Source organism: Fonsecaea pedrosoi (assembly GCF_000835455.1).
Source record: "Fonsecaea pedrosoi CBS 271.37 unplaced genomic scaffold supercont1.5, whole genome shotgun sequence".
NCBI classification, from domain to species: domain Eukaryota; kingdom Fungi; phylum Ascomycota; class Eurotiomycetes; order Chaetothyriales; family Herpotrichiellaceae; genus Fonsecaea; species Fonsecaea pedrosoi.
In genome coordinates, this window is record NW_013550611.1 from 1050608 (window position 1) to 1071777 (window position 21170).

A 21170-nucleotide genomic window follows, 5' to 3' on the forward strand; every position below is an offset into this window, starting at 1 on the left:
CGATGGTGTTCGTGAAGCAGGATGCCCAGAATCCGTAGACGAGTTCACCGAGCTGAGACGGAACACAACGAGGGGTGGGGTGGACTGCGCAGACGCGGACCGAGAAAGAGATGAATGTTGGACTAGGAATGGATGTAGGATGCGGAAAGAGTTTTGCAGAGGATCTGACGGCGTTGGAGCCTTGTGCACGTAGCTTTGCAGCGTGTCTCAAACAGGTCAGTAGTGAAAGATAGAGACTTGGTGCGTAAGAGAGTGATAACTCAAAGACCGTGTCTTGGTTTTGAGAGAGACAAACAGCCGTGTTGTAATTCTGGGGCAACGACGACTGTGAATGTCTGCATCTGCATTCCACACGTCGTATGACGCACCGTAAGGTCGCCAAGCGGATTGGCCGTTGCACTGTATATCCGCTTGTGCCACCGTATAGTTATTCGCCACGTGATGGACACGTGCTGCACGTGGCGAGATAGTGGAGCAAGAAAAAGGGGCGGAGTGATGGAGGTAGTCGGACATTCATATAAACGCCAGAGGTGAACACATGCTCAATGCTAGTATCAAGCCCCATCAATGAATCAACGAGTTTCCGTCAAAATCATCAAGGTCGTCCTGTAGCGGCATCACTACCTTTTCAAAGATGGCAATTTGCAGCGCTTGGTTGTCAAGTTGATCTCCATCAGGGCCAGACCAGAGGAGACACATTTTCACGACCTCACAATAGCGATCCCCACTTCTATCCTGCACAAACTTCAAGACCCGAAGCGCAGTTTTGAGGTTAGCTACGGCCTCGATGGGATCGTGGTCTTCGGGCTCGTACAGAGCTTCAAGAGGCTGTCCAAGGGAAAGCTCAACCAGGGCCAGACCAAGTGGGAAAAGAACATTGCTTCTGATAAGCGCCGAACTGGTGCGTTTACCCGGCGTCTTGGTCTCGGCTCTCAATGCGGCCTGAACGAGAGCCTGAGAAAGATATGGAAGACTGATCATGTTGCTCGAATAATAGTCTGCTTGTGACTGCAGCAGGATATCTTCAAGCCCCCATTGCGGTTTCAGCCAACTGCCGTAGAGCTGGAAAACGCCCGAGGCTAAAATGGCTGCGAGATATCGTCGATTGCGTTGACTGATGGGCGACAGTGGAATGCCACCCAGCTGCGGAGACAAAGAACGGTCCGCGAGAATGCTTTTGATGGACCGAGTGGATTGATCCGATGGGAGTTTCCTAACGATATAAATATCGTGTCGCCGCCTATTGGGCTCATCGATGAGGAACCCAAGATGTTCACGCCTCGCCTCTTGTGAACAGAGTTGGAGGGCGTTGCAGATATCACGAAGCTGTTGACTGGGATCACCCTCTTTCGGCCGCGGGATGGTTTCCAGGGTTGACTTGACAATACTGAAATGGACGCCTTTGGAATCATGGCTCTTTGAAGTTCCCGAAATTTGCGTCTGCACGGATATTTGGGGTGCCGCGCAATCAGCATCGTCTTGCAGGTCGGCTGCTTCAATCTCGACTTCTTCGCCTGCCGTCAAGACTTCGACCTCGCCACCTTCAGGGTACGAGAATCGATGAACGACAAACTTGGATCTCGTCCGCGCGCCTTTTGATTCTCCAGGGTTGCGTTTGTGTGGCGGGTTCTCCAGACGCAGCTTTAGAATGTGTCTTGCTCTACAGGGACAATTCCAGCAATTGCCACAAACAAAGGTGTCGTATACGCTGCGAGCATGCCGTCTGATCCTAGCATAGTCTTGCAATAACCCTCGGCTCTGCCAACGGGTTTTCCGAGTCTCGGCCAGTTCATGAACTTGTTCGGTGATGATGGAGAGAGTCTGGTTTGCGGTTCTGATCTTGCTGAGAAGAGCTTCATACACTCCCTTGGAGAGGATGTCATTGAACCTTTTAAAATTGCTCATCGTGCTCGAAGGGGTTGAGCTGGTAGTCAGCTTCTCCTTCAGCCGGTTGAGGAGGTAGGCGAGCTCGGTCATTGTCGCCATATACGCCCCGTAGCTATTCTTCATCATTCTCTGAAGCTCTGCGTTGTACTCGCTGCGTCTCCAGAGCGCACTGTCCGGATCCTGCAGCAAGGTCGCTATGTCTTCCTCGTCGTGCACTATCTGGACAAGTACTCTTTCCAAGGTATTCTGAAATATGGTGCCCTCTGTGCTGAGACCATCTTGATATCGTCTAACTTCTCTTCGATATCGGCGGGTTGATATTATGGACATGATGGTGTCGACGCCTTCTCGATACTCGCCGATGAGGCTAACAACAATGGGCAGTGCCCCAAGTACAAGACCAGCAATCTCGAGGCCTGACATTGTCGTACATGAGAAAGAAGAGCCCAAAAGAGGTTTTCCGGAAGGAGGATAACATGACCACCATGAGGCACAGACATCAAGAGGTAAGTAAGTCGCCTGCGTTTGGGGGCCAGAAGAAACTCCCCGCGACACCGCCACCAGCCGCGGGCCGAAACCCCCACTACCACAACCTTCTAGCCAGTCACGCCAGTAATCATCTCTCACAAGTGATGCAGAATAGCGTTCTAACCGCTGATCAAGCCTTGCTAAAACTTTAGGTGATTATGAGAGATGTTCCAGGTTCTCGCCTCCGGTTTCAGCCTCCTAGGCCTCCTTTGCCCCTCACATCCGAAGCCTCCTCTCATCCTAGATACGCTCTGCATCCTATATTTTGTCCTCGAGTCGGTCACCAATATTTCTCCAATCATGGAGTCGACAGTAATTGGGTTGTTACGGTCGATGTGGTACAAAGCCAATTGAGCCTGATGCTAATTGGGTCAAACTAGATCGACGGGATAGTCTGAGACACGATGGACGCGAATTCTATATCGGCAGAGTTGCTGGAATGCCTAAAGATATTCAACGCCCTTTTGGCAAGAGACGAACTTTTCGGCCCGTCTGGCATACCAAAACATATCTGGAATGACGAGCTTGGACGACTTAGGATATGGGCTGCAAACATTGGTGCTCATAAGAAAGACCAGTCCTCTCTAGATTACCGACTCAGAAACGCCTCGCATGTCAAATCACAGATTATCAACTTGCTGCAGAGCCTGAAGATGACGCTTCAAGACCTGGAGGAAGTTCTAGTGGAGGTCAATGAGAAACACTCTGCCACAGAAGAAGGAACTGAAGACGATGAAGGAAAGGCAGAGGTTGCAGAGATATTCGACGACCTGGTACAAGTCGTCACAAACCTCTACCGATTGTCCATTCTTGTACGACAGCCATCGCAGCGAGACCGGTTTCTTCGATACCGAAAAGACGACGCGGTCGGATACGAACAATTTGACCGGAATCATGTCCAGGAAAAGTTTCGTGATGCCGACCCCAGAGTGATAGACAGACTCGGGACAGCCATTTCGAACAGACGCCGACATCTCAAGGCGCTGGAGCGGCACAGGGCCAAACTGGGAAAAGGTATCAGCCACGCTCATGTGGAAGATCATGACGGGGTGTCCACCGTGATGTCGGGAACTTTGGCCACTGAATACGAGGAGACAGGTGCAGTTGCAAGGCTCGAGGCTACTTCTGTAAGTGGTGAGTCCACGACATCATATGCTGCATCGTTTCTGTCCGGAAAGAGGAATATGCAGGTCCCTCCGCCGCCTGTCGGGTATGGTAGCGACGAGCCGTTTGAATGTCCATATTGCTTCTTCATCACGACGATAACGAGCAGAAAGTCTTGGGCACGCCACGTCTTCCGGGACCTGATGCCATATGTCTGCATTTTCCCTGACTGCACAACACCGAATCAGATGTATAACAGCCAACGGAACTGGTCCTTACATTTACAGACACATGGCCATGATCCGGCCAACCCCTCATCATTAGCGGTGGGTTTCTGCCAGTTGTGCCACAAAGGCGACATTCCTTCCAAAGCATACGAACGCCATGTCGCCGAGCACCTGGAGGAACTGGCTCTGTTCGCACTGCCACGTACCATGCAGGTTGAGGATGAAGATGATGACGAAGATGATGACGAACAGCAGGCGCGTCCAGGCATGGCCAATAGCAGATCCTCTGGTCAGGTCGATGATGAAGATTTGCTACGGAGAGATTCTATAGATTCTACCGAAGAGTTTTGGTCGAGGTCCGTACACCACCACGACGAAAACCTACGAAAGCACATTCACGACGTACTTAGTTCGGAGGCACTTGGTTCGGAGCCATCCTCCCTTCTGAAACGTCTATACGCTGGGGCGACAGTTGATTGGAGGACCCCAAATGAAGGGGAAGCAGCTGAAACTGAAACCAAGTACGCTGAGGAGATAATTGATCCGAGGAATCAGAGTGGAGAGGAAGCAATGAAGCAGGGTTGGAAGCCACTCAGCCTCCTGGAACGTCTGAGACGAGGAGCAAAGAAGGCAGGCCTAGATGGTACAACGCAGGTTGAAGATCAACAGATCCCAGGAGGACCGACTACGAGCGAACAACCGGATATACGAAAAGCGATTCCCCCTCCCAAGAAGCCGAGAGCTTCCATCCACCTGATCACCGAGGATGGGCAAGAACACGAACTCGAGTGGGAGCGATGTTATACCTTTGGTGTAAGTCACTTTCTACTGGCAAATCTTGTGAAATGCTGACTTGTGCAAGGGTATGGAGGCTTCGATCATCCGAAGGTTTGGGGCCCAAGACGCATTATCACGCAACATGGTGAAAGGTCGATGCCAGTTCATCGGCCCGGATAATTGTGTTATTTCCCCCAAGGCGTGGACGGCGACGGTCAAGCCAGACATGACAATTAGGATTGTAGTGTTGCAAGGACCCTCAAGGGCAAGCGACGCACGTCCGACTGCAGCGGCATGGAGCGACCTCACCAGCGACGAATGAAATTCCGGCGGTGCCAACTTGCAGAGAGACGGCAAATCAGGTCATCGAGGAGGATAGCGAGCTGTCCAATAGTTGACAGCCAACCGGATCAAGAGTTGTACAGGGGCGAGTTCGGCAGCGACCGAGGTACGGAGATGAGTTGCTCTAGACCAGCTTCCCCGAAGGCCAGAACTTTAAGAACAGCCAATGTGGAGGATCTGTTCCTACCAGTAAGTCCAAGACTACCTTATCTCAGTCCACTTTGTCCTTTTGGTTCTTTGCCGCCGTCCGTAGCCGTGGGGAAGCGGATGTACATGGTCCTGTTCAAGGAATAAGTCCATCAAGCTCACCGGGAATTAGGTAGTATTTCTTTCCCTTACGACTTCTCAATCGGTGGTTTGCACGGACCCAGTCAAGCCAATACGACTCCTCAATCAGCCAACGTTACACTTGGTGACTTGCTCTCTAATTAACCAGCCGAGCCAAGACCCCGGAATGGGCCGATCTGCGCCTTGGCAGCGGAAGATCTGGAGTCGAAGGAAGCATTAGAAGCCATCGAAGCCATAGAAGCTGCTTTTTTTTCTAGCCACCCACCACCCCCCCAGCATCCCAGCCAAGTGGCAAAACCATTGGTGCTGTTGTCGCTGATATCGCCTCTCCTTTTTCTTTTGACGCCATCGGCCTGTCCGCACTACCACCACCTTCCCCTGTCAACGCCTCTCTCATCGAGATGGATGTGCAAAGAAGGTCTGGGCCAAGCTATTTCAGCACCATGCCCGCTCGGTATGACACCATATTCCGTCCGGCAAACAAGCGATCTTGTGGTGGTACTCGGTAGGTCTTACAGCCACTATCAGGATCATCCTATGATAAGGTGGAACGACAGGAAAAAGAACTGTTTAAGGGCCTTCAAGCTCAGGCATGGGCACCTTGGTCCGCAAGCTTGGCCCTTGCACCAATCGTTGTCAACTTGTCAAATAAGCCCGCGTGACAATGACAATCCTCCCACTGATCCTTCCAGCTTGACTCCGCTGCGCCCAAGAAAATTGATCCATGTCGCCAAGGCCTTGGGATGCATCACTATTGTGCCACGCTGGGCCTCATTGATAACAATCAACGACACCTTCCTCATTTGGCCGCTTGCTCCGGATCTATGCTCTACTGATGTGCAAGTGAGTGCTTTCGATGGCGAAATGGGATCATGGGATCGAGATATATATCGGTGCAGTGACGACCCTATGCTTCACTGCAACCCCTGCGCAGAGAATACTCTTGCTCCCATCAATATCAATAACTACTTGCCAGTATGAGCGCAATCGCATCCAACGAGGCCCCCATCATTGCCCAGGCTCAGGTAGATGGGGCTGCCCTGGCCGGCACAGCGACGGAGAAGCGCCTGGGTCGTGGTTCCATCGACGTGACCTCTTTTCAGGACACTCACTCTTCAGATGACGACGAGGTGACAGAGGCCGACCTTCACACTCTTCGGCGAGTCTCAGGGAAGATCCCTTGGCCTGCGTTCACCGTCGCCTTTGTCGAGTTGTGCGAGCGATTCTCCTACTATGGCACGACTGTCGTCTGTAAGTTGCCGTCACTGGCTCCTCGACCATGAGACCGTCTCTGACTCAAATTCAGTTGTCAATTTTATTCAGCAACCTCTCCCTGAAGGCTCAACGACCGGTGCCGGTCATTCTGGCCAGTCTGGTGCGCTGGGAATGGGCCAGCGAGCGTCGACGGGCCTCGTGACCTTTAACCAATTTTGGGCATATGTGATGCCGTTGCTGGGCGCGTGAGTACCCTTTGGGATGAAATACCATCGATTGCAACAAAATTGCGTTCTTGTCGTGCGGTGTTGACAAAGACGTGCAGATACATCGCCGATGCTCACTGGGGTCGCTACAAAACCATCCATGGCGCCATTGTCTGTGCAATTATAGGCCATGTCATCTTGACAGCTTCGGCAGCTCCCAGCGTCATTTCCCATGGCAGCTCTGCGCTTGCCGCTTTCACCATTGGTCTCATCATTCTGGGTGTTGGAACTGGTGGCTTCAAGTCCAACATCGCTCCACTGTTGGCCGAACAACAAACCGAGACCAAGAAGAGGATCAAAGTGCTCGCTTCGGGAGAACGGGTCATTGTCGATCCCACCGTGACGACGTCTCGAATCTTCCTATACTTCTATCTCTGCATCAACATTGGTTCACTGGTCGGACAAATCGTAAGTCCTCCTTGCTCGCGCTGCCCTCCGTCCAGAAACGTTCAGTTGTGTTTCCAGCCAGGTCTATCCGATGCTAACGCCCACTCTATAGGGCATGGTTTACTGCGAGAAATATGTCGGTTTCTGGCTCGCCTACATGCTTCCCACATGTTTGTTCTTGTTTGCTCCCATTGTGCTCATGGTCTGCCGCAAGCGATACGTTTTGACTCCCCCTACCGGCTCGGTGGTGGCAAAGTTCTGGCACCTGTGGATCTATGCATCCAAGGGCCGATGGAGCATCAACCCCGTCACCGCGTACAAGAACCTGTCGGCTCCGGATTTCTGGGAGCGCGTCAAGCCGTCAAACATCCCCGCCGCTGAACGACCCGCATGGATGACGTTCGACGACGCCTGGGTTGAAGAAATCCGCCGTGGTCTCAAGGCGTGTGCCGTCTTTTTGTACCTGCCTCTTTACTGGCTTGCGTATGGCCAAATGACAGGCAATCTCACCTCTCAAGCTGCGTAAGTGCCACTCCTGAAAAGTACAGCGATTGACCTTGGACTTACACACAATCTAGTGTTATGGAACTCAATGGCGTCCCCAACGAGTAAGTCTCTCCCTAAGGACCTGCAGAGGCCTTTACTATTTATGTATACCGTTCACTGGGGCTAACCATTTAACAGCATCATCCAAAACCTGAACCCCATCTCCATCATCATCTTCATCCCCTTGATGGATTTCATCATCTACCCGGCCCTCCGCAAAGCACGCATCAACTTCACCCCGATCAAGCGTATCGCGTTCGGCTTCGCGCTCGCCAGTCTTGCCATGGTTTCCGCCTGCGTCATCCAAGTGTACATCTACCGCATGTCGCCGTGCGGCCACCACGCCTCTGACCCAGACTGCTCCGGCCCGGCGCCCATCAACGTGTGGGTTCAGACGGTGCCGTACGTGCTGATCGGCTTCTCCGAGATCATGGCCAGCATCACATCGCTCGAGTACGCCTTCACCAAGGCGCCGTACAACATGCGCAGCTTCGTCATGGCCATCAACCTCCTGATGAACGCCTTCTCCAGCGCCATCGCCCAGGGCCTCGTCGCCCTGTCTGCCGACCCGCTCCTCGTGTGGAACTACGGCGTCGTCGCCGTCCTGGCCGGCGTCGGCGGCATCCTGTTCTGGCTCAACTTCAAGAAACTCGACAGCGAAGAAGACAAGCTCAATATGTTGCAGGCAAGCTCGTACGTCGGCAAGAGGAAGAGCATCGCCAGCGTGAGTGGACCGTCGACGCAGGACACGTTGGAAGAGAAGGACCACGCTTGAGTGAGTGAGAGAGAGATATATATATATACCCATGAAATAGGCTCGTGAGTGAGGGGCACTGGTGTGTGGCGTGTGGCATGTGAAGTGTGGCGCGTTGGATACGTCTCAGAGCAGAGAACAAATACCAGATACCCAGATACCCAGATACCCAGCCCCGAAAAATATCAAAAAAGATATATATAAGCAAGACATTGGAAGGGATATGTCGACGACGACGACGATTACGACGACGGACGATGTTGCTCATGTTGCTGATGAGAGAATTATAACGTATGTTTATTCATCTAATTTTCGTTTCATTTGATTTGATCTGATGCATTTGTATCATGCGTATTGCAACCTCGCTCGCGCTTGATTGGGGTCTCTCTTCTCGGCCCTTTTTTTCCCCGGGCCCCAGTGTATACTCTCAATATAACCTGTATGTACCGTAACGCGTACATCGTTGTCTAGGTGTTATATATGTGCTACGTATGTACACTGTATGTACGGTGTACGGCCGCTTTCAGAGCAGAACCCTGCTAAGGCTGTAGAGGGCGACAATTCAGTGATTACTTAGCCTGCAAGACAATGGCATACAAGGAGATGGAGAGAGAGGGAGTGAGGAAGAAAAGGCAATGTAATACTCAAACCCGTCACGCTCGTTGTTTCTAGCCCAAGACATGCATAAATTCATTACACCCAACCCCGATGCCCATATCCATAAAACAGCTTGCTAGCCCAGCCCAGCCCATCCCATCCCAGCATGGCCCAGCACAGCACAGCATGCCCACCCATCCAGCCTGGCGCCTTATCTCACTCCATTCCCGCGCCGCTGGCTCCTAATGCACAACTCGGTAACAAATATCATAGTCCGCTGGTAAACAGGCACTTTTTGACCAGTAAACTGATGTGGACGGTCCCCTCCTTGAACTCATTCAGCATTCCACATTCAACATTCCTCAGATGCATCGTCCACTCTTCAAAGTCATGGTATCAATGATATCCATTCGTTCTGGTCACGCCGGGCCCGCGCTGGGAGTAGGCAGCCGAGCCGGCCGCAAAGTATGGATGATTACATGCCGCCTTAGCCGAAATACGATGTGCAGGGTCGTACTCGAGCATCGCATCTAGCAATTCAAGACCGGCAGGCTCCAGGTTAGGGACGAATTTAGAGGTCGGTTCTCGGCGCCACTTGGGAAAGGAAGTTTTGAAGTCGGGGAAAGATGTGACACCGGGCCAAGTAGTTTCGTCCGGGGTGCCGAGCAGTCTATTTTGTGTTAGCAGAAACACGATGTCGAGGAGCGTTGTGCAGAGGGAAGCTCACTTGAAGATTTTGAAGATTTCATCGATTTCAGAGTCGCCGGGGAATAGAGGCTTGCGGGTACACATTTCAGCGAAGATAGCGCCGACAGACCACATGTCTACACCGGTGGAGTATTGTCGTCCACCGAGAAGAATCTCTGGGGCGCGATACCATAGTGTCACAACCTGGGAATCCAGTCAGTCGCCGCAGTAGATAAGGTGGCACGAATTGACCGACTTCATGAGTGTATGTTCTCAGGGGCACACCAAAAGCTCTTGCAAGACCGAAATCAGCCAGCTTGAGATTGCCCTCGCGGTCGATCAAAAGGTTTTGAGGTTTAAGGTCTCGGTGCAAGACACGATGGCTGTGACAGTATCGGACGCCTTCAACCAGTTGTGCCATGAACTTCTTGACCATATCCTTGCCCAACCCGAGTCTCTGCATGTCCAAGTTGGAGCCTTCTGGCAAGGCCTTGCCTCGTCCACCCTCTGATACTGGCAATGCCTCCATGTACTTTTTCAAATCCAGGTCAAGGAACTCGCAGACTAGGTAGAGCTTGTGGCCGTCGGCGTGAACGATATTCAGTAAACGCACAATGTTGGGGTCGTTCATTTCTTTCAACAGAGAAATTTCGCGGATTGCAGTGCTGGGGACACCTTCGTCTTCAGCCTCCAGACGGATCTTCTTGAGGGCAACGATTCGGCCGCCATTGGAGAGGTCTCGAGCCTTGTACACAACGCCATATGTGCCTGGTAGCCAAACTGTCAGCCGGGTATAGTAATTGGTGCCTCTGGTAGAATCTGCTCTCACCTTCGCCGACCTTTTCAATCTTCTGATAGTTCTCCATCTTGTCTCAATCTTGTCTCAGCCGCCGCTATTGCTTCATCTACCTGCTGCCAGGAGAGCAGAAGCTCGGCAATCGGAAGGTGGCAATAAATGGCGTTAAGGGGTCGCCCTCAGACTGCGAGATGACTGTCTGGCGGTAAGACGAGAGCGATTCAGCGGGGATGCGAAGGACCTAGGGGTTGGTATGCCAAAATGGGGGCAGCTGATAGTATGCACGATCCTCGACCTGAAGCTACAATGGAATTTTCTCACAGATTGATCTAAGGTAGTGCTGCATGGCAGTACGATGCGCAATGTTTGTTTAGGCCCAGAGACGCGTCTGATTGGCTGGGGAGAAATCGTGCCTGCCAAGAAACTTCCGCGCCCGCAGTTCGGTTCAATTGCGGGCATGTCTGAAAATTGCCCGCTCACGCCGCCCCCCACCTATTGACTCATTGTCGCAGTCACCAATCTGCAAAGGTCGCCGACTTTGAACTCGAGACACATTTTCGACGCTTGTTCTTAGTTACCACCGCTACCGCACATCTATTCTTGAGGGCAGTGTTCCACGGGCACTGGAGTATCCTCCTCCACTCGTCCCTCTCCAACGTACTGTCGTCCTTATCTCACCCTGCCCACCATGGCGAGCAAAGAGTTGTCGCCGCAAGAAAAGCTCGCCTTGATCAAAGACCAATTGCAGGAGGTTCTACATGAAGACATCCTCGAAAATGTCATTCTGAAAGAGCAGAGACCGTTGATAATCTACTGGGGTACGGCCACGACTGGAAGACCACACTGCGGCTACTTTGTGCCAATGATGAAAATTGCACATTTCCTTCGAGCGGGCTGCCGGGTCAAGATTCTCCTTGCGGACATTCACGGATTTCTCGACAACTTGAAAGCGCCAATTGAACTGGTCAAATTCCGGGCGGAATACTACAAATACATTATTCAATCCCTCCTCAAGGCTGTGGGCGTGAGCTTGGAGAAACTGGAGTTCGTTCTCGGGTCATCCTACCAATTAAGTGCAGATTATACCATGGATGTCTTTCGACTGAGTTCCGTGGTCACCGAACACGATGCTAAGAAGGCCGGTGCTGAGGTGGTCAAACAGGTTGAGAACGCCACGTTATCTGGACTGATCTATCCCTTGATGCAAGCACTGGATGAGCAGCATTTAGGTGTCGATGCACAATTTGGTGGAGTTGATCAACGGAAAATCTTTGCTCTGGCACAAGAGGCTCTTCCCAAGATTGGGTACAAAGAACGTGCACACTTGATGAACCCCATGGTACCCGGTTTGGCTGGAGGCAAGATGTCTGCATCAGACCCTGACTCAAAAATTGACATTCTCGACACAGCAGAGGTTGTCAAAAAGAAGCTTCGCAAAGCCTATGCAGCTGCAGGAGAAGTTGAAGGAAACGGCATAATATCCTTCGTCGAGTATGTGTTGCTGCCCATTAGCTCTCTGCGGGATCCAGAGGGCAAAGGCACGTTCGTGTGCGAGAGGAGGGAAGGGGAAGGAGAGCCGTTGGTTTATCATGATATTGAGGCCTTGAAGGACGACTATCGAGCCGACAGGCTCACTCCACAGCTACTCAAGGCTGGCGCTACTGCGGCTCTTGTAGAGTTACTCGCTCCCATCCAAGCCGAATTCCAGGCCTCCACAGAATGGCAAGAAATTGAAAAGAAAGCCTATCCCCCTCCTGAGCCTGTGAAAAAGAAGAAGCAACCCAAGGACAAGGGCACGAGATACCCTGGTGCCGTAAATATCAGCGCCAAACCAGATGGATCAATCGAAGGCAAGGGGAAGGAAGAGGTGGAGGTGGGAAAGACTGCAGAGCAAGCCATATCGAACCTGGATATTAACGGCCAACCCTCATGAGCAATGGAACAGATGTCATCCGTTCACAGAAATTCTTTCGACTTCCTGTCGCCGTCCTCAATCATGTTTGACCTCCCGGACATCATTCAATGGGTACCCAGTCATGAAAGACGAGGAAGACGAGCTTCCGAGAGACACAGAGAGAGAAAGAGAGAGCGATGGGGCCGACCGATGGACGTCCTGGCGCCAATGTGGCAGGTTACGTCGCTGCAGGAGATGTTTCACTGAGACAAGCGAACGATCAGTTTCTGCAGACTTAGGTATGTAGAAGCGCCAACTGCGGGCTTGGTGGACTCTGGATCGCATGAACAACCGAACGAGTAGAGATCTCGAATGTCGATAGAATGCCAGCTGTGCTGTGGCCGGAGTAATTGTGGATTGTGCTGAGGAGACGTTGTCTACGAATACTCGTACCTGGTCCCGCTGTGGTTCCTGCGGTCCTGCCTGCGCATCTTGCCCTGCGCTCGGCAAAATTCTCGGCGCTACTTTTCATCATCGTAGCCCAGCATCTTCCTTCTGCCAAACTCATCCCCTTTGTTCTTCCTCCAACACGACAAACGTCCTTCTCGGCGTCTCTGTTGTTGCGACTCAAATCCACCGAATCTCTCCTCCTCGCCTAGGTCGCTGAAACTGCCAGCACCCTTGCCTGGTAGGGCATTTCTTATGCGCCGAGATTACGGGCAATCCTGCTGCTAGCCTTGTTGCATCGCACGGCCGCAACAACTTTCCTGGCAGAGTAAGGGGGCACACTAACCGCCAAAATGGACTCCCCACCAAGCTAAGGAGGTTCCTCTTTGGTGTCCAAATGCAGGGTTTGTAACCTGGCTTGTGCATTTCCGCCTGACCGTGCAGGCCATTACCAACATGAGAGCGATTTAGGGCACAGAGCATCCATTTTCGAGGAAGACATCTTGGTGGCGCATGATGACGGCAGCTTGCATTGAACGAGACCACCCTGAAGTTTTCATGAGCGGGTCTACCTCGACAGCTTCAACGCCGAAGCCACGGATGCTGAAGTGCCCTCTGTCTTGGAGCGAAGACTGACAGACTTATGCATTAAATCTTCTCTAAGCTTAAATGCAACTGGTCTGAACCATCAGCGGCACAAGAATGAGTCCAAGACGCTGACGCCTTAGGGAACCCGTTTTCCCTCGTCTGATTTTAGAGCCTTGGGTGAAGAAGAGGATGTTGTCATGGCCTCCCTCAAATGCGACCGGCTTCCCCTCCTCAATACGAGGGCCAAGCCACCCACGCAACTCTTGTCCCTAGCCCGACCTGATTCAGTCCTTTGCTGTGTCAGGCTCGGACCACACTGACAGAGTGACGAGGAGATCGTCACTTGATAGACGCAGTGTAAGCGAGAGGCAACATGGGATGTTCGGCAATCATGTACCTACAACTTCCTTGACGCAAACCACTGGTACCTTCAGACTAAGTGGTGACGTTTTTCATTTCACCCAGTACAATGCCAAATCTCGATGCAACAAGAGACTTTTTCTCGGGCCTACTGCAGCTAGTCGAGGCTGAAGGTTCGTTCATGTCTCTGGGTGACCAGGGTTGACAGAAAGAGCCCTACTTTCTACCAGGATTACCATTTCGCTGGTGGTGTTTCAGCCTCGGAAGGGAGTACAGACTCATGGCTGCCGAGTCATTTGGTTTACAGAGTGTGCATGTCACAATTATCCCATGCGGAAGTCGGCACATCTAGAGGAGTTCTCAATTGCAGATCCTCCAACGCACGTCAGGCGAATCTAAGTCGAAAGAAGGGTATGGTAAAGGTTTGTGGGTAGGCGGAAGCTCACCGAGGAATGTGGGAAAGAGGTGTGATCCCCCAGATCACCCAAAGCGCCCAGCATTTGCCCGCATCAAAATGCTTGGGGAAAGGACTCCCAGAGTCAGATTGGACCGGAAGCATGTTGGAAATCCAGACATTAAAATGCCCCAGCCATCGACATTGTGGAGACGATCTGGGGCTTGACATAAGTGGGCACTTTGGCAAGAAGTGCGGGGTTTGGCTCAACACCAGCAACTGGGACACGTCCGGGAGAGTCTAAACTGGCCATTTTTGGTAAGCATCTCAGGCCCACTGGAGGTGTGTGATCAGGGAGGGTCGCGGTAGCGCCCCCAGAGGGAGAACAAGGTAGGTGGGTGGCACATGGGATTGCGAGGCTGCTTGCAATCTCTCCACTCTTTTGCCGGCTATTTCTGCGATCTCCAGCACCTGGTCCACCGCTAATTCATGTCAGCCAACGACCGCTCGTCGCCTCGTTTTTCCTTTTGGTCTGCCTTTCTACCTGCGTTTAAGGGAAGGCTCTGGAGACCATCCAAGCCTCTTGGTACCATTTGCTCTTGGATCGATTGGTCTGTGAGCCGGCAACAGCTGACCCGTCTGACCTTGACAAGCTCGCTTAGCCTTGCTCAAGAAGCTCTTGGACAAGCCAATGGTGGATTCTCAACAACGTTGATTTGGGTAACTCGTACCTCGATCATGCGAGCACCCAACTGATTTGGGTTGCGCTGATTGGGAATTTCTCCGGATGTCCCCTTTACTATTGGCAAGCATCGATACGACTGAGAGCTATGATTTACTGCTGTCCTAGCTGTCTAGAGAAATCAGTGCGTCATTGGGTTCACCAGAGGGAGGGAAGCTCGATCACCCAGGCACAGCAGTATATATCTGCCTGAGTAAACCCTTTCTCCTTGGACTCGTCTCCCTCGACCACAGGCCAGGTACTTCGGTGACCAAACTATTCGATTGTTTGAACGGCAACCACCGAGGTTGCGTGCTTCACAAGCCTATTCCCTTGACTGAACCTTACCACCTCTCACGATGAGCTTCGCGCATGACGAAGAGAGTGGCGGCGGCCGTGCTGGTCGCCACATGAGTGTCTCCCACTATGCCAGCAATATGGGGGCACCAACCTACGACACAACCAGACGAAGGTCTTCTATTGTGCCGGCTGCCGCTGTAGCAGCACAACAAGAAGAGGCAGTTTTCAACCAGAAGGATGAAACACTCCGCAAGATGTCAGTGGCGGTGCCCAACTTGGCGGAGCTCTCTGCCGATGCCAAAGCTGCCGCAGAATTGGAACACAAGATGGGCTTTCGTGAGGGCTGCCGGTTGTATCCTAAAGCCATCATGTTCTCCTTCTGTCTTTCTCTCGCCGTCATCATGGAGGGATACGATACATACCTCCTCGGCAATTTCTTCGGGTTGACCACATTTTCTCGCAAGTATGGGTCGCCCGCCGGAATCGTCGATGGCGTCCAAACCTACCAGGTTTCGGCGACATGGCAGTCGGCACTCACAAATGGTACTGCTGCCGCTCAAATCATCGGACTGTTTCTCAACGGCATCATCTCCGAGCGCATCGGATACCGCTGGACCATGATCGGCGCACTGGCCTTTATTACTGCCACCATCTTCATCACCTTCTTCGCCGTCGATGTGCAGATGTTACTCGCTGGCTACATCTTGTCCGGTCTCCCATGGGGGGTGAGTTTGAATCCCCTGCTGATACTTCTGGTGTCGTTCTCGCCATGGGGCAACATGCTTCGAGGCAACAATTGCTGACCTAGTCCCTCAGGTTTTCCAAACTCTCACTACCACGTATGCCGCCGAGGTGACACCAGTCCCGTTGAGGCCATACTTGACTACCTACGTCAACCTCTGCTGGGTCATTGGACAGCTTATTGCTGCTGGAGTGCTTAAGGGCTTCGTAAACCAGTCCGATCAATGGGCTTATCGAGTGCCCTATGCGATCCAGTGGATATGGCCGTTGCCCATTGCCACAGCTGCGTTCTTTGCACCCGAGAGCCCATGGTGGCTTGTCCGCCACGGCAAATTGGATCAGGCTCGGGCCGCCCTGCTCAAATTGACGTCGAAAAAGAACACCGAGTTCAACGTGGAAGATACATTGGCCATGATGATCCACACCAACGAGCTGGAGATCCAGCAGACTGCGGGTACTAATTATTGGGATTGCTTCAAGGGCGTTGACCTGCGACGAACTGAAGTGACGTGCATCACATGGCTGATTCAACAGACGTCTGGATCTCCCATGATCGGATGGGGAACCTATTTCATGATCCAAGCCGGCCTGAGCGAAAGCAATGCATATTCTCTCGGCGTTGGTCAGAGTGCCATGGGGTTCCTGGGGACTGTCTTCTCCTGGTTCTTGATGCCGCACTTTGGTCGTCGCACTTTGTATCTCGCCGGACAACTGGCCATGTTTGTCATATTGATGATTATTGGTGGTCTTGGAGTTCCAAACCTGTCTACCTCGATCGGTTGGGCTTCGGGTGCCTTGATTCTCATCCTCACCTTCATCTACGATTTTACGGTTGGCCCAGTCTGCTATTCGCTAGTGGCTGAGCTTCCGTCCACTCGACTTCGGATCAAGACTGTCGTCCTGTCCCGAAACGTGTACAATATCATGGGTATTGTGGTCGGGACGCTTCAGCCTCGCATGATGAACCCGACAGCCTGGGGCTGGCGTGGAAAGACTTGTTTCTTTTGGGGCGGTCTTAACCTGCTAGGCTTGATCTGGACCTATTTCCGTCTACCAGAACCAAAGGTACGTTGCTGATCCTGTTTGCCAGCCAGACTACTCACATTTCCCTCCCAGGGTCTCACCTACGCCGAGCTCGATGTCTTGTTTGAGAATAAAGTCTCTGCCCGCAAATTCAGGCAAGTCAAGGTGGATCCGTATCGCTCGGACAACTTGGTTATTGTCCCTGACGAGTTTGGCGACTATGATGTGGCCGAGAAGAAGGGATTCTAGAGTGATTTGGGGGTGGAGATGTTGGTCAACATGTGATTGTTGGGCTTATACTTCCCATTTCCTACGATGGCATGTTGTTTGGTGGGATGTAATGCTGGCTTCGTGTCTAGGCAACTGTACATAGACACCAAGTTTAGCTGGATGCAGGGGTATAAAGACGCAGAGTTTATCCAAATATACTTGCTGATTTTAGGTTATTTATTCTCTGTTATGTCAACCACTAGAGCCGTCACTTATCTATATATGTACCGAGTAGTGAGTGGGCTACGTGGCTACTCACACGCGCCACACGTGCCATCCATTATTACTCAGTCAGACAAATTTTCATTCCACTCAACCACCCACTGCTAATGTACCACTCGCGGCATCGACATGCACGAGTATTCGTCCCTGTTGGCCTCACAATGTCTTTTTAAAATGCACGGACAGTTTCTCGCTGGCCTGTTCGTGGGGGCCACAGACTCTGCCTGATGCGAGCTCCAGCCACTCACTGACAGGTTCGTGTCATGCGCCCAGCAACAAGTGAGGCTAGCGAAGGCGTCAACTCAGGGCAAATAATTTGCACCATTTCGTGTCCATTGCCTGCCACTGCCTGCCACTGCCTGCCGAAAAGACAAGGTGGACCACCTTCTGGTCAGGGTCGTGGCTCTTTTAATGCACCACGTTGCACAAAAGTCCCAGGGCCTTTTTGGCAGCGTCTCAGCCGTAGACCGTCACCACCACCACTTCCACTGGTACCCATGACTAGTTCATGCAATGATCTCGAGCCGAGATCCCCCTCTGTGCGACTGGGCTGGCCTTGAACACAAAGCTACAGCTGCGGTAGGACTAAACTCAGGTGCAAAATGTTGTCCTTTGGTATTCGCTGTTCTATATTTGGACTTGTGCCCACAACTAGAGTTGAAACCAGTTTTTCGCCCCTATAACACATAGTCCAACGACGTCTTTACGCTATCAGTGGTCTTGGTGAACTTGTCCGGTGCCTGGACTGTCAGGGAATCAGGCTGAAGAATACGAAATGAGTAGCCTATGGGATTGTTCAGCTGTCGATGTCTTCGTCCACCAGCCGCCCCTCTCGCTACAGGTCTCAGCCACGCTTTCAGCAACGCCCCGACACTCCTTGTTGGCGGGCATTACTTTAACCTTGAAATGCGGCTGAGGGAGCAGAAGGCCTCAGCAGATATATTCGGTTCGACCCCACTGCAGAGTACAAAACTTTGAGCAGTCTGCATATTTCCACTCACATGATTCAAATTTACCGGCACCATTGAAGCAAGTCGAAAAACTTTGAAATCTGATCATGGCCACCAGTGGGAACAGTCCATGGATCCCGAATCGGCTCCTCTCATGCTACGATGGCAAAATAAATTGCACATATTCTGATGGCACGGTGGAAGCAAACCCTGACGTGGCTGGGATCGGAGTACGCTCCCTCTTCGATCTTCTTTCCTCGAAACTTTCATAACTCATCTAAGATTGAAAAATTCAGGTCTTGGTGGCATTCCTTACGACTTCAATCATCACTTTCGTTGCTATCGTTGTTGGTTATTTTACGTTCTCGATCGACAAAAATCTATACAATGGTTTCGACATGGCTACCATACTTGCTCTCCGTCGTTTCCTGAGGATGGGCGATGGGTCCAACATCTCGACAGCTACGATGGAAAATCGGAATAGAGTGCTCACTGGATTCATTCTGACTCTCAGCGACCAACAGCTCGTCACGGGCTTGGCCATTCTAATCACGGGATACTCACAACGATGCGAGATTTCAGGGTACCACTTTGTTATTATTGCGAACCTAGCTTGGTTTTCTTCGACAACCCATCTCTCAACCTTGGCCATTCTACGCTATTACCTCATAAACCATCCCGTGTTGAAGGTCTGGCGCATGATAGGTATGATATGCCTACTCGGAATGCTATTTCACGCCCAGTTATACACCCAATGGTACACTATCTTTTCCTTGCCAATTCAGTGCACCTTTACTGTGGGGTTGCCGTATCTTAGCAGTGCCGCCGAAGACGGACGTTATTCGTTCTTCAATGCATCTATATGGTCTACGATCTTAATATTCCTCATCTTTACATACGGAAACAGTTTCATCCGCCTTCTTGCAGCGCCACCATCAACATCTGTTCTTACATTGGTAGACGTAAGTATCAGAAAGGCTTGTGGACTGAGAAGTAGCGGCTCCGTGCCAACGACGTTAACCAATAACAACACAACTCCCAGTGGCCACAACGCTGTGGCTGGTAATCCCCGACGCCCAAACAGGCTCCAAGGATTTGCGGCCGACATCAAGAAAACCTTTTTCTCAACTTATGCACTATGGAATCTGTTCACGGAATCCTTCATGTGGGAAATTGAGTGGATGATTTTTGGTAACGTATTTGGGATAACGCAAGTGTATGTTGCTCGGTGGGGTTGGAATCCTGATGCTGGGGATGTCAACATTGGCTTGACCTATTCTGTAATCGGAAGTGAGACAGAAATGACGTTTGGTCAACTGGTTGCGATTCTCTTGTTGGCATTGCCTCTCATAAGTGCAGCAGAGTCATATTACGGCAAGCGACCGATGAGTGATCAAGAATCCATGTTCAATGACTAATTGGACTACAGAACTCAAAAAAAAGAGCAATCACTCAGCAGAACTGAACACCAATGAGCTAATTCTGACGGCGGAAATTTGTTTGACCCAGGATCAACACGTGGGTGCATTGACAGCTTCAACCTTGATTTTTCTTTTCATGATCAGTCTTAATTTCTTTGCGGTGGAAATGGTCTTATCTTGGCTTTATGCCACTAGTGTTACAGTACTTATTGCTGGGGCATTGTTGTATATTTTCTATGGTCTTGTTATAATCGACATTTTAAGTAGGTGTATTGGTATAATGCGAGAGGTGGGAAGGACGAGGTCTCCCACGTCGCAGGGATGAGATGAATATGTGCTGCCGGGACACTGTCCGGAGGTGAATTGGCAATTATAAGCGGGTGCCGTGAACACGGCCCCCTGGCCCCGATTGGGGCACGATTGATCCGTTCCTCAGGCCGAACTGACACCGTGATTAGTCACGTGGGTCAACACCTTAGGTTGAAACGGCGAGCCTCAAGTCGTGCTCCGGCGCAAGATGGAAATGGAAAGTACTCCTGTCGAGATTCCGACGTCGAACTCTCTGTTTCAGCACCGGAATCTCGACGCCCGTCTCCTACCCATCCCACGTGACCTCGCGCCGCTTTTGCTCAGGCTGGCTCGCGTCCGGCTCAACGGTGGCTCAGGCTCGGCTGTTGCTGACCACACCGGGGCAGTGGCCCAAAAGTCGTCCCTCCTCCAGGCTGTCAAGTTTTAACGAGGGCCCCAAAAACGGTGTAAAGGACAGAAAGTAAGAAGTGAAGGGGAGAAAAAGACTGCTTTTACTGAAATGCCATCCCCCGTTGTCCCACCTGCAATCAGCCCTCCGTTTAGAGACACGCCGTGCGCTCTTGCATTTTTCATCATTGCCGCACTAATCCCTCTTGATCGAAGGGCGAAGCACCCGTGTGACAGCTCTTGCCTATAATCAACCCGAAGCGGAGGCTGCTTGTCTCAAGCCAGCTGGTGGAGGAAATAAGAGAAAAGAATCTGCTCAGCAAAAGTGGAAAATGCGGCTTGAACAGGTTGAAGGGGCGCAGTCCCAGAACAGGCGACCTTGCCCACGTGGCTTGAACCTACCCGGTGTCGCTCCGGGCAGCCTCGCGTATCGTGCGCACGGCCCAGGCTTCGCATTTTATGACCACGAGTCCGACTGCGCTGACGTCGACACACCAATGCCTGCCTGTGAACCTGTCGGAAGAGAATGCGAAGCCTTTGACTGCGAGGCAGTGTTAGTCGACGAGAATGGTGGAGCCGTAGCACTCGATGAGGAAGAAGCCGCGTGGTCTGCGTAGCATTCTGTGGTGTTGCACGAGCCGAGACACCAGCTTCCGTCTGTACAACTCGAGACCCGTAGTGTCTAGATCGCGTCACTTGCTTGGGCAAGAGGCGTACCTTTCGTCTGACCGAGGCACAATTT

General features: G+C 51.8%; 7 protein-coding genes across 7 annotated transcripts; 5 read left to right on the forward strand and 2 right to left on the reverse strand.

Annotated features, from left to right (window-relative positions):
• Positions 1–564: 564 nt before the first annotated feature.
• On the reverse strand, positions 565–2310 carry Z517_07856 (uncharacterized protein; the record flags this gene model as incomplete). Its single annotated transcript, XM_013426377.1, has 1 exon — positions 565–2310. The coding sequence occupies one exon, from the start codon at positions 2308–2310 to the stop codon at positions 565–567; it is 1746 nt and encodes a 581-aa protein (XP_013281831.1).
• Positions 2311–2819: 509 nt separating this feature from the next.
• Positions 2820–4845, forward strand: Z517_07857 (uncharacterized protein; the record flags this gene model as incomplete). The annotated part of the gene is made up of 2 exons (XM_013426378.1): positions 2820–4559; positions 4609–4845. 2 exons carry the CDS (start codon positions 2820–2822, stop codon positions 4843–4845), a joined length of 1977 nt encoding a protein of 658 aa, XP_013281832.1.
• Positions 4846–6130: 1285 nt separating this feature from the next.
• On the forward strand, positions 6131–8342 carry Z517_07858 (uncharacterized protein; the record flags this gene model as incomplete). Its single annotated transcript, XM_013426379.1, has 6 exons — positions 6131–6404; positions 6460–6613; positions 6694–7042; positions 7134–7543; positions 7600–7629; positions 7706–8342. 6 exons carry the CDS (start codon positions 6131–6133, stop codon positions 8340–8342), a joined length of 1854 nt encoding a protein of 617 aa, XP_013281833.1.
• A 972-nt stretch (positions 8343–9314) lies between these two features.
• On the reverse strand, positions 9315–10471 carry Z517_07859 (cyclin-dependent kinase 1; the record flags this gene model as incomplete). Its single annotated transcript, XM_013426380.1, has 4 exons — positions 9315–9588; positions 9646–9809; positions 9862–10385; positions 10435–10471. The coding sequence occupies 4 exons, from the start codon at positions 10469–10471 to the stop codon at positions 9315–9317; spliced, it is 999 nt and encodes a 332-aa protein (XP_013281834.1).
• A 618-nt stretch (positions 10472–11089) lies between these two features.
• Positions 11090–12334, forward strand: Z517_07860 (tyrosine-tRNA ligase; the record flags this gene model as incomplete). Its single annotated transcript, XM_013426381.1, has 1 exon — positions 11090–12334. The coding sequence occupies one exon, from the start codon at positions 11090–11092 to the stop codon at positions 12332–12334; it is 1245 nt and encodes a 414-aa protein (XP_013281835.1).
• A 2830-nt stretch (positions 12335–15164) lies between these two features.
• Z517_07861 (uncharacterized protein) lies at positions 15165–17118 on the forward strand (the record flags this gene model as incomplete). The annotated part of the gene is made up of 3 exons (XM_013426382.1): positions 15165–15830; positions 15922–16911; positions 16963–17118. 3 exons carry the CDS (start codon positions 15165–15167, stop codon positions 17116–17118), a joined length of 1812 nt encoding a protein of 603 aa, XP_013281836.1.
• A 1300-nt stretch (positions 17119–18418) lies between these two features.
• On the forward strand, positions 18419–19729 carry Z517_07862 (uncharacterized protein; the record flags this gene model as incomplete). The annotated part of the gene is made up of 2 exons (XM_013426383.1): positions 18419–18541; positions 18608–19729. The coding sequence occupies 2 exons, from the start codon at positions 18419–18421 to the stop codon at positions 19727–19729; spliced, it is 1245 nt and encodes a 414-aa protein (XP_013281837.1).
• Between the last annotated feature and the right edge of the window lie 1441 nt (positions 19730–21170).